The 12,572-nt window shown below is 39.3% G+C and overlaps 2 protein-coding genes across 2 annotated transcripts in view; one reads left to right on the forward strand and one right to left on the reverse strand.

Moving 5' to 3' along the window:
* Positions 1-12,572, reverse strand: part of nf1a (neurofibromin 1a) — a 143,178-nt gene that overhangs the window by 15,558 nt on the left and 115,048 nt on the right. Inside the window, exons 36-42 of the mRNA XM_040036473.1 lie at positions 8,492-8,924; positions 8,020-8,360; positions 6,739-6,941; positions 3,764-3,957; positions 3,543-3,683; positions 430-709; positions 35-249 (exon numbers count right to left, since the gene is read on the reverse strand). Coding sequence (XP_039892407.1) covers positions 35-249; positions 430-709; positions 3,543-3,683; positions 3,764-3,957; positions 6,739-6,941; positions 8,020-8,360; positions 8,492-8,924 — 1,807 coding nt within the window. The remainder of the gene's footprint in view (positions 1-34; positions 250-429; positions 710-3,542; positions 3,684-3,763; positions 3,958-6,738; positions 6,942-8,019; positions 8,361-8,491; positions 8,925-12,572) is intronic.
* On the forward strand, positions 8,931-11,026 carry LOC120736408. The gene is made up of 2 exons (XM_040036466.1): positions 8,931-9,295; positions 9,491-11,026. The coding sequence occupies exon 2, from the start codon at positions 9,493-9,495 to the stop codon at positions 10,141-10,143; it is 651 nt and encodes a 216-aa protein (XP_039892400.1). The 5' UTR covers positions 8,931-9,295; positions 9,491-9,492; the 3' UTR covers positions 10,144-11,026.

The following is a 12,572-nucleotide window of genomic DNA, read 5'->3' on the forward strand; positions in this document are numbered from 1 at the left end:
AAAACATGTAAAAATCCTGATTTTCTCAGCTCACCTCCATGATTTCCAGTAAGGCCTCAGTGACGGTTTCGAGGGAGGACAGTGCAAAGGTCTCCCTCTCATAAGAGCCTGGTGAGAATGAGCGGTCTCTGTAGCTGGAGCGGAAGGCAATCACAGCGGCTGATTTGACTTTGCTGATGCCAAACAGCAGGTAGAACTTGGGCAGGGAGAACTCAGTCAGACTCAGCCTCAGAACCTGCTTTGTTTCCTCTGTATTCAACACAAAAACATGGTTCTTTTTTCAGGTCACAGTAGCTTACTCGCTTTTTGTTTTGTGTGTCCATTGTGTGCCTGCACGCCATGCAAACTCATGCATCTAGCTTTATGAAGATACCTCCCATTATTCACTGACCAATAAAGAAGAAAACAAATGAACAAACACTTCCTCACCACTGAAGTTGAGCTGAGAGCAGGTGCAGAGGGAGTGGATAATGTTGATGACCAAACCGTGAGTGGAGGCCCTGAGGGACAGAGGCCCAGTGGCTACTAGCAGGGTTACCACATGGAACAGATAAGGCAAGTGGGCTGCCACATCTAGAGAGTTGTTGAAGGACAACATGAGCATGTAGCGAGCCAAGATGGCAATGTCATCCCACATCAGGTGCTGCTCCAGTGTTGGCGTTGGGGACAGACACGTCTTGTCGATGATCTTACACATCCGCCCAATGACCTACCACAAAGAATAGGTGCAGAATCATTATGTCTAGCATGTCTTGAACTGCCCAATTTAGGTTATGTCTTAGCATCTCATTTGGGTTAAAGGTCAGGATCAAGTCCTTATTCTCTCCGAAGCTTCGGCTCATTGTTTGCTGCATCTGCTTCTAAGCATTATGTCACCGAGTTCAAGGTGTCACTTATGCTATTATCTGAACGTTGCCTCAGTTGCGTCCTTCAATTAACACCATTATTATTCATTGTTTTTTCTACAGTGGACACATGAATACAGATGTTAGCTAGCCACATAACCTTTTGCAGTTTTTTGTTGCTTATTTTCACCCATTTTTCAGAACTGAAAGTTGAAAAAACAAAAAAATAAAGCTTGGTCTGTTGGTACAGGGTTATTGATTCAGGTATCAGAATTTGTTATAGAATAAAATAATAACTGACAGGAGCAGAACAGTTACGATAAGAATGAGTGGAAATCTAGTCCCCAATAGTAAAATGTACTGTATTGCATATGAGATCTGATTTATGACATGAAAAACTATCCAATGTTTGCTCAGAGGAAGTCCCATGGGCTCTCCCCATCCTCCTCGTCTCCCCTGCAGACCTTGAGTCTGTGCAACATAGATTCATAAGATGGAATCTCCACGTGAGAAACCGTTTTTAGAAATGTGTTGCCTTTTCCAGCTTAATGCATCTGTACAATAGTACAGTTACTAAGTGCCTGTGAAAGTTGTTGGGTGTAATGCATGCCTTACATCAAACACTTTATTTTCTTCTATTTTTCTAGAAGGGCAGTTTCTGTCATTATCCAGACTTTATGAGCATAAAGAAAAAAGAAAACAGAGAAGAGCACATCCACACACCACACCCGATCTCTAAGAAGCTACGGTATTAAAGACGACTTCCACAGGGGTTAACTGGAAAAAGTTTACTGGGGGCATTACTCATGATATTCAATCAGTTTGTGAATGTCTGTGAATGTCTATGTTCTCCGTAGAAGCCTGTGGAAATGTCATTGAAAGCCACTTCCTCCTGCTGCTTTTTAAAAATTCAAGCGATCAAACGATTATTTAAAGAAAATGGTAGAAAAGCTTTATCCTTGCACAACCACAACCGTACATTAAGGCCTTATAAGATGTATCTCCTTGCATAAGCTAATAATAACTTCTCAAAAATTTTGAACTCAAGTAAAATTTTGTACAAGTAAAATCATGGTTTTATAGGAGTGCTTAACCAGAGCCAATAAAGGCAACACTAAAGAGGAAATGCAAACTTAATAATAAATGTATCACTAGTAAACTAATAATACTAATCATGACCCTTATTAATCATTTTGGTTATGAAGCTGACATACTGGACTCTACAGCTATTCTAACCAGTTAGAAAATGGCATTTATTCAAGTTTTGGGAGACAAAGAGTTCAAGAACAGCAAACAAGAAGCCATTGTGTCCAGTAGGCTGTACTGCCATGACATCATGCTGTAACTCTACAGATAACACCAGGATAAAGACTCAAGTAAAAAGTCTAATAGCTATGTACAATGCTCAATTTTATATATCGTTTTTCAAATTCATTACAATACTTTAGTAAGACCAAACTGACCTGCAGAGAAAAACAATACTACAACTCAAAGATCGATTTTTTCTTAGTCAACAGTCTTCACAATGGCCACTATTGAGTGCAGTGATGGTGTCTGCTATAATCGGAGCCAGGGCCTTGGGTTTTCTTTTGTGTCTGCCTGTGTATATTGTGTTTGTTTATCCAAACAGCAGCTTGGATTTGGAACAACAGCACACAGATAATGGATAGTGATTAGATGAGTTTGTCTCTTTAGCTTCTACAAATCAAGAGTGAATCCCAGCTGGATTTATTTCTTCCATCAGTATGTAAGTAATTATTAACTGACTTTAACATTTAAATATATTTTATATTTTAGGTTTCTGTGTAGGAGTAGGAGTATGCCCTTGACCACCAAAATCTAATGATTTTTTCCTGAAGTCTAAAGACTTTGGCCAAATTTGTAGAGATTTCTTTGAGATGTAAAGAGAAAAAAATTAAGAATTTAAGGGACACCGTCACTGTAACCTTTGACCACCAAAGATTTGATGTTAAAAACTGTGGGACAATTATTGTAGGGTCTTTACAATTTAACGCACCATGAGGCAACTGTTGTTGTGATTTGATTATATAAATAAACTTGAACTGAACTGAATTGGGACTTGATAGACAACCCAAAGATGCAAGTCCTGTGGCCACTGTGGTTGTCAGTGTGGAAACATAACAAAGGCAAAAAATTGTCAGCTGCCTTGGCTCATGTCCATGTGCATTTCTGCTTTTAGGCCACATGATGTGGTGGCTTTTTGTTGATTTGTTTTTCTGTCCTGAACTACAGGCTCTCTGTTTCGACTGACCAGTAGCTGGCAGAGAAATTTTGCTCTTTACGCACAGTTGTTCTTCTAAATGAAAACTGTAGCACACATAGCTAGAACGTAGAGTATGAGATCCAGTTGCAGCACAGAAGCACGTTTTAAACTTGCAGCCTGAAAGCATTAATCATTAATCCATAATTTAAACATAGTATATCCTTAATTAACCATAACCAAATGAGCTGACCTGGACCAAGTAGAAGTGAGTCTATTAAGAAGTGTTAACACCAGGTCAGGGTTTGTGTGTGTCGGTCTATGTTGGTCTATGTTTACTCAAACAACCTGCTCTGCTCATTTAACAGAACCCCAAGTCACTTTCCATCATCAATACCATTAAATCCTCTCCACGAGTTGCAACATGATTCAACATGATTATTTTCTGTGTGTATTAGTTGCCAATGTGCTCTCACCTTGTTGGAGACCAATTTGACATTTCCTGAGGCTAGAGCCACTGCAGTATCAGCCATAACCTCTGCTTTGATGGAACCCAGGCCTCCTGTGGCACTGGTCTTAATAAAGCTGTCTAAGACCACATCCAGCAGGTCTGTTATCTGAAGATGAGATGGTTAAAAGGCCAGAATCCGAGAGACACATGTACTTATTTAGCTGCTGAGGGGCTGGGTAAACTTACCTGGCCAAGGCTGCCCCAGATCTTAGCCTGGATAGAGGGATACATCTGTTTTTCATTTATTGTCATGGTGATGAGTTTGTCCAAAATGGCAGTGACCCGCTGGCGCTTGGCATCGTCATTGTGCTTACAGAAGCGGACCAGGTTGAGCAGCCAGGGTGTCATGTACTCCAAGCAGAGATGCTTCAGCTCGATGCCTGCAAGAGAACAGCAGCACTTAGAGCTTACGGTTTATTTTAATGTTAATAATATATCACTATATTGCCAAAAATATTCAATGGTCCTGTCTTCAAACACTTATGAACTTAAGTTTATTTATTAAGCACTTTTCACAGACAGCGGGTAACAACAGGCTAAATAAACAAGAATATTAGGTGCCAAAATAGACAATACAAAATATTTAATAAAATACAGCAAAGTTAACAGGTGGCTTTAAAATAAATAAATAAATTTAAATAAGTAAATAAATAAATACATTTCTGAACAGAAAGCCGGATTAAACAGAAATGTTTTTTTTTAAAGAATCAGCAGAGTCAACCAAACACAGTTGTGGTGGTACACTGATCCACAGCCTTGGTGCCACAGGCTGAAAGGCTCTGTATGGGGAACAACCAACCAGCTCGGAGTCTGTGAACGTGGACAACGAGCAGCAGTGTATTTTGTAAGAAGCTGAGATAAATAATCTGGGGCCTGGCCATTTGGTGCTCTGTATGCTAAAACAAGAATTTTAAAATGAATTCTAAAATCTATTTGCGAGCCAATGTAGAGAACATAAAACAGGAGTAATGTGAGCACGCTTGCTAGAACGTGTTAGCAGTCTGGGTGAAGCACTTTGTATAGCTTGGAGGTGAAAAAGGGATGATTTGTCCAAGCTGGTAAACAGAGCATTACACTAAACTAACGCGATGACACAAACGCAGTTCAGCTGAGGAGACCATATGTTGCAATTTAGAAATGTACCTTAAATGAAAGAAACAGGAACCAGACAAAGGTTTTACATGCAACTCAAATATTACTCCAAGGACAGAAAGAAGCAAGAACCTGACTGACTTTAGAATGTAGTTCAAGAGGAGCTGCAATCACGGTCTCAGTCTTGTTGGTGTTTAAAACAAGGTAACAGATAGAGAGCCAATCTGAGTTAAGTAGTGGATTAGGGTGGACCACCTATCCAGTAGATGAGTCTTAAAAGACATGACAGCTTATCCATTGTATGCTAATGACAGCTGAATATGTCACTGGCATACAATGGATAAGAAATGTCACTAAAAGACTAAATAAGCTAAAGAAAGCCTGTAGAAAGAAAATAATAATGGAGTCAAAACTGAACCCTGTGGAACCCCGCAGGTCAGGAAGGAAATGTTAGAGGAGAACTTGTCTGTTCTAACAAAGAAGGTCCTATAAGATAAGTATGAAGAAAACCATTCTGGCTTTCTTTCTCTGGCAGAGCCATATACACCAGCTAAAGCTTTAAGCCTATTAAGTAGGAATTTGTTTCCAATGGTATCAAAGGCTGCGCTATGACCAAACAAAGTGATCACAGAACAATTCCCTGCATCAGAAGCCATTAGAAGATCATTACAGACCTTCAAAGGAACGCTGCCTCTGAAAGCCCGACTGAAAAGGGTAAAAATATGTCATCTGCATAGTAAAGATCAGAACTGATTTGCTACTATTTTTTCTAGTAATTTGCTTATAAATGGCCTATTGAAATAGGCTTAAAATAATTACTAGTAGAGCTGGATTCAAGATTTTGTTTCTTCAATGGAGGAGTGACCTCTGCATGTTTAAAATAGGATAGAACATGACCATGTGTCACTGAACTGTTGATGACAGATAGCAATGTGGGACCAATGCTGGAGAGAGTCCCAGACAGGACAGAGGGAGGTAATATATATAATATTAAAAGCATGATGAGGACTTCACTTTACTTTAGTAGTGATATCTCGTTCTTAATCCATAGGGTTTAATATGATGTCAATCCACTTTTTGCATCTATAACAACTTGAAATCTTCTTGGAAGTATTTCCACAAAGTTTAGGAGTGTGTTTATGGACATTTTTTTAATCATTCTGTCTGGGTCTGGGTCACAGTCTCTGCTCCATTTCAATGTAAAGGTGTTCTATAGTTTTGAGATCAGGACCGTGTTCATGCCAGTCGAGTTCTTCCACACTACACTCACTCACCCATGTCCTTATCGAGCTTGCTCTGTGCCCTGGGGCACAGTCATGTTAGAATGGGAAGGTCCATCCCCAAACCAGACTGTTCCCACAAAGTTGTGAGCATGAAAATGCCCTAAATGTCTTCGTATGCTGAATCAATGAAATGAAGCTCACAAATGAAGAGCTGCTTTTACTGGAACTAGGGGCCTGAGCACAGCTCTTGAAAAACAACAACACCACAATCAACGTCCACCAAACTTAATACTTGGAGTCAGTCAGTATCTTTCTCCTGGGAGCTGCCAAACCGATATTCGTCAATTGGATTGCCAAAACAAGTGTTTACTGCTCTAGAGTCCAGTGGCTGTGTGATTTACACCACTGCATCCAAAGCTTTGCCTTACACTTGGTGATGTAAGGCTTGGATGCAGCTGCTCTGCCATGAAAACCTATTCCATGAAGCTTTTTGTGCAATGTTCTTGAGCTAATTTGAAGGCCTCATGAAGTTTGGAGGTATGTAGCGATTGACCATACAGAAAGTTGGCGACCTTTGTGCACTGTGCAGTTCAGCATCTACGTAAAATCATAAACCATATTGTCATTCCCAAACGCTCCCCTTCCCACCACAGTTATGTAAAAAAAGAAACAAAAACCTTAAAACTTTATGCATTTCAGTGAGGTGAGCTGGTGGTGGTATGAGTACAATGTATCTATTCCCATTTAGAGAGGTAACATCTTTGAATAATAAACTGACGCAGTTTCATGACTGAGTGTATGTGAGAACTTATGTATGGTAACCAATACGATGGTAAGCAGACTTACTAGACTTGCTGAAGCCTGAGATGCACTCCTCCAGAAACTCCAGAGTCAGATGAGGTTCGTTGGCTGCCAGAGTTTTGCTGATGGAAACTATAAAGAGCGTATTGTTGGCTGGGATGCAGAGACCTGATGTCTCCAGCAGCTGGCCCTCTATCTTCAGATTAAAGGTGCAGGTCAAAGCACACAATAGGTTGTAAGCTGCAGATCTGGATATGAAACAGAGAAGTCAGTGTAAAAACAGTTTTAGTCTTTACTTTTACAGGTTTGAGTTGAAAAACATAAGTGTTGTAAATGAGTAGATCAAAAGTTTTATTTCAGGTCGATGAAGCTCAACTGAAAACTGGAAAGACAATAAGATGTGCTAAAATGTTCGAGTTTTTCCTTTGAAACTGAACCACTTGCATTGGATCAAAAATATTTAGGCTCATGTTCAAAGTGTACATTACTGCGCAAAAGTCTTGAGCCATCCCTCATTTCTTTATATTTTGCTAGGTAAATGGGAAATAGATGCAGTGAGCTAGTGAGTAAAATACAGGCAAAACAGTGTTTTGGTCCACCCATATTTTTTAACAAAACCACTTTTAGGGAAGCTTTCTTGTAATTTCTTCAAGTAGTCTTCAGGAATACTTTTCTGATGTACAAGGACTAGACTAAAAGTAAGTATTTAAGTAAAAAAGGTGCCATTAAGAAGACATTAAGAAAGCCCAGAAAACGATTGCTCATGTCTGGTTCTTTCAAGGAAAACAAAGAAATGAGGGGTGGTTGAACTAAACCTTTATACCTTAAACACAGTGTATATAAAAATGAATGTATCGCTAATCCAGTTAACTACTGGTTTCTGAAATTTGACTTTGAAGCATTGAGTTTTTTGACCACTGCTATAGTTTTTGCTTTGTATCAGTTTTATAATCTAATTTTCATCTACATGGGGCTATAATTTATGATGTAAATATAAAATGTATTCATACATTGTAGTACCTTCAAATTTATGTTTTCATAGACATGTGAGCAATAGGGTTGTTTTATCAAACATTTATACAAGCAGGAGTCACTAAGTTTAAGGTGCTTCTGCATTAGGTTTACTTCCAGCAACCTTTATACAAAGTCTAAACTTTAAACCTAAAGTATGCTCAAATATTCATGTGTCATTGGTTCCGAAGCAAAAAATCTCAGTTATATTTTAAATTAAACACATTCTTTGTTATTTTTACAGACCTACTTTATTCCCCATAAAGCCAAAGAATTTGGCCTAGAATAACAAAACAATGACCCTACAGGACAGACCTGAGGCTGGGGTCAGAACTGCCCAGGTTGAGAAGAGCAATGTTGAGGAGAGTGCCAGGCACATCTTTTGGTCGGATTTTAGTGTGCTGAGGGATGGAGTCAGGCTGCGACAACTCCCAGCGTGTCCGGATATGGATGATAGACTGAACTATGGCATCACACTCCTGGTGCATGAAAGTGAGGGGTGTGCCCTGGTTGGCCATGGTGAGGGTGAACTGACTCTCATCCACAAGGCAAATCTCCTCAATCTCGGAGGCATAATATACATCGTTGAGGAAGACAGGCTGGCCAAGGACGCGGGTGCGCTCAGCTGAGGTCACCTGAACGGCTGTTGAACCCACCTGGTCAAGAAGAAAATAAAGATGGTTAAAGATACACCTCTGTTACGATTTTAGTGATTTAATATGTTTATTTAGTGGTAATATTTCTATATTGCTCATTTTTAGTGCAAGTTCACTGGCTGAAACCTTACCTTAATTGAGACCTTGGTATCTTTGTGGGCCAGTTTGAGGGCATTGTGGAACACTTTAAGGTCTTCCTCCAGTATCAGTGTGGCTGCAGGCAGCTTCTGTTGGTCAGGTTCAATGTGCTCTGCCAGCTTAGCTGGAGAATCAATGAACTGGAGCCGCTTGCTCCCTTTTAGGCCTGTCAGCAGCCGCTCATGATACTTTGTGTACTCTCTTACCCAAGTGTTGCAGTTGTAGACATAAACAGCTGCCACATTCTCATATGCAAAGCCAGGAAAGACAACAAACCACTTAGAGAGGAAGTCAGTCTTGAAACGATTGCTGGGTCCAACATGTGTTAAGTCTACCACTATCTCATAGGGCTTAGCATAGTAGGGTTTGAGGGTGAGAAGGACATGGTAGATGAGCAGGTCACCATTGATCTGGCCCGTTTTGAACCTAAAGAAAAGGGGGAAAAATTCATTATGGTTAAATACGAAATAGTTTTATTTTTTGGATCAGTTGTATAAATGTGAGGCTTAAATTGTTCATTGCATTCTATGTGGTTGAACTCTGAAAAGCTTCATTTCTGAAAAAGATTGCTTCTTTTTGTCTGTCCTTTTTTGTAAGAGCCCTGCAAGCCTCTGTGGTATCAAACCCAAGGCTCTGAAATAATCACACCCTCTGCAAAAAAACAAACAAACCAAAAGACAAAAAAAAAACCCAGCAGAAAGAGGGGTCAGGAAGTGACTTCAGACCATCTCAACAGTCAGTTTGCAGCAGGTGTCACGTGCCATTTCTTCCCCAAGACCTCCATAGGACTACTTCAGGTAAGAATTTGTCATGCAGCATCTTTGAATCATATTAAAAGCACAAAAGTCAAGCATTTCCTTTAAAAAAAAAATTAATTTAACTAGAACTGTTCAAACAACCTTCTGATCATGAGCTCTTGTAGTGGCATTCTGGAATAACGTTCTACATTTTTTTTCAGCTTTACTTTTTCTAAAACAGTTTCAGAATTTCAGAGATGATGGAAGGTGCAAAAACTCTTTGGCTGTTTCTCCTGCTCAACCACCTGCCACTCTGCCCTGTCGGTGCTGACGCAGTCCTTTCAACAACTCAAATATATTCACAAGACTATTCACAAGACCAAAGAAGCAGCCCCACACTTGCTGTGAGTACTACCCTCAGAACAAGTGAAGACAATAACTCCATCAATGGCACTCGTGGTGACTGCTTGGTTGACACTGAGATGGGTCTGATTGCTATAAGTTCAGCTGGAGGTCTCATTGTGTGCTTGCTGGCTGCTACTGTGGTACTGGCATGCCAGGTCTGCAGCCTTCAGCGCCAGGTTTATGGCCCTCGCACCTCACGGTCCAACATGGACTTAGTAAGCAGTACAGGCTACTGGGGCACAGACCAACCAGAGATTGCAGGCCTGGTTGGACCATATGATGCCAGTGTCATGCTTGAGGAGGTGAAAGAAGACAAGACTGAGGAAGAGAGGCAGGCTGAAACAAAAGGGACAATGGAGGACGATGGGGCAGGACTCAAGGAAGGGGCAATGGCAATAGCGTTTGATCCTGAGGACGATCAAAGTCATATGCACAGCTCCAACTTCAAGGACTCCTGTTTGGAGATTCCCAGGGATTTAGAAGACATGCCCCTTGTTGTGTAAGGAGGTAACCCTACTTCAGTAAATCCAGTCACATACACAACTAATCAGTTTAGCTGATTTAAAATATATTAACTTGGCTTGTTTCAATCACATCCTTTCCAACAGAGATGCACCAATTGTTAAATCATGGGCAAATATAAAATAAAATAAACGAATTATATTAATGGAGATTTTTTTTAATTTTTATTTTGCTCTTTTTTTGGACAGAAATAAATAACTTTGAAAGTCTTTCAAACGCATTCATGAAACGGACACAAGGAAAGAAAAAGCTATAATAGAGTGGTGACTGTTTTCTTATTTGCTGAAGGCAGTCAACAAAGTGAGAATGGAAATTTGGTAAATAAACTGATAATTTTGTTGTTGCATCACTATTCCTGTTTATTTTCATCTTGTTAAATGTAGGGCATCATATGCAATTTACTACATTAGTGCTGACAGAATAAAGAGCTTTGGGTGCACACACCAAAAAGCATAGTTTTTGCTTAGATAAGGATACCTTTAACATGTTACATAGTTCTATATCTCGTAGTAAATCTTTAAAGCCTGGTCCTGAGTGTTCAATTAAAACAGAAAGAAAGAACGAAAGAAAGAAAGACATCATAACTTTTAAACACATAACATAGCACGGTCCATATTTGTTGTGCGCATGATTTGCATCAGTAACATAACATAGCATAATAACTTACATAATGAACAAAAAGCAGATTAACAAAAACAAGGTCAACATACATTCACAGTTTTGAAGAGATAATGGGCTAAATTGATAATAGAAATGCTGGAAACTTAACTCTGAATCTGTTTCAGCTATGTCTAATCTTTTAAATGAATTTTCAACAATTTAATTATTGGTTATAACTTAAATACTTGTAATATTTGCCAGTTTTTAAATAAATTGACCTTTGTATTGTGTCAGTGTTTCATGAGTCAAATAAATATTTGTCAATTATGAGCCCTACACACACAGAGAGAAAGTTGTGGTTAAAAGTTTCCATACACTCGTCATGGACATTTTGAGCTTTAAATGATTTCTTTCCATTGTTGTTTTCCCCTGGTCGACTGAGTCTCATCAATATACCTTCAAGGACTAAAAGAAAAACACACACAAAAAACAACCAAGAACTGGATGTACTGTAGAATTTATTTTGGATTTCATAATCATACATGACCAAAAATGTGCACACAAGTTCAAATATATATATACACCCCCCACTAATATTTGGCTACATGTTCCTTAGTTGCACCTAGACCAGATGCTTTTGGTAGCCATTAACAAGTGACAATTTGGGTGTTTTTCAAGAGCTTGGCAAAGTGGTGACACATCCAAATAACTTTTGTAAAACAGTTTCAACAGATATCAACTTCTTGAAATCTGCACATCTGTACAAAGGCTCCAAGAGATCTTACCAGCTTTGGAAAATCAATAGTTTCTTGGACTCATAGAGTATTGGTCAATGAAATAAGTACTATCAAGCTATTTCTTCTATGCTGACAAATACAAACTATGTCTTGTTAAAAGACACCACTTTGAGCTTAAATATATACTTTTGACCCTGTGTGGATTAGAGAAAATCCAAAATATATTTGTGCAATGGCAATTATTATTCTTAAAATTTTTAAAGATCTATACTATATAATCATTCGACAACAGAACAGGCCACAACGGTGACTACTTATAGAACTGTTATTCCGCTTGATTAAATGTACAAGCCACACACCTGTCAGTAACCCAGAAAAAACCCCACACATTCCTGTTATGATACAGTTCTGATTAAAAGTTGTTCTAAACTTCTAAACTGTATTGAACTGTATTGTACTTGAAAAATGGCAAAAAAAGGTCATATTTTGCATGGTTGGATCTTAACAAGGATCCAAATAGAGCTTCAACATAAAACAAGAAGAAATGGGAGTGAGGCATTTTTTTGGAGCATGCAATTTATTGAAAACAATGCTTAAATTGAAACAGGCTGTTTTACAGCTGATCAAAAGTTTAGGGCCAAATGCCTTAAAAAAGCCAAATCTGTGCAAAAATGTGGATTCATTGTCATCTTCTGTCAGGTAGTCAGACTGTTATGACGTTCTGATGGCAAAGGCAAAAAAACTTTACCGTTTTGAACGCGGTCGGGTTGTTGAACTGCATAAGCAGGGTCTCTCTCAGCGCAACATCACTGCCGAGGTGGGACCCAGTAAGACGGTCATTTGGAATTTCTTAAATGATCCTTAGGGTTATGGAACCAAAACGTCAAGTGGAAGACCCCCCAAACATTTCACGAGCACTGAGCTGGAGGATCCAATTGGCTGTCCGTCAATACACTGGACTATCCTCGACCCAAATTAAGGCCGTTACTGGTGCAGACTGCAGCATAACCATCAGACAGCATCTGAGGCTGAAGGGCTTCAAAAACGTTACTGGCATGACAAGCAGATCCCAC

This window comes from Simochromis diagramma, unplaced genomic scaffold (genome assembly GCF_900408965.1).
Source record: "Simochromis diagramma unplaced genomic scaffold, fSimDia1.1 OVJJ01000324.1, whole genome shotgun sequence".
Lineage (NCBI taxonomy): Eukaryota > Metazoa > Chordata > Actinopteri > Cichliformes > Cichlidae > Simochromis > Simochromis diagramma.

What these genes read in the sequence shown, in the direction of transcription:
- LOC120736408 (XM_040036466.1), top strand. Translation starts at nt 9,493, where the DNA reads ATGATGGAAGGTGCAAAAACTCTTTGGCTGTTTCTCCTGCTCAACCAC.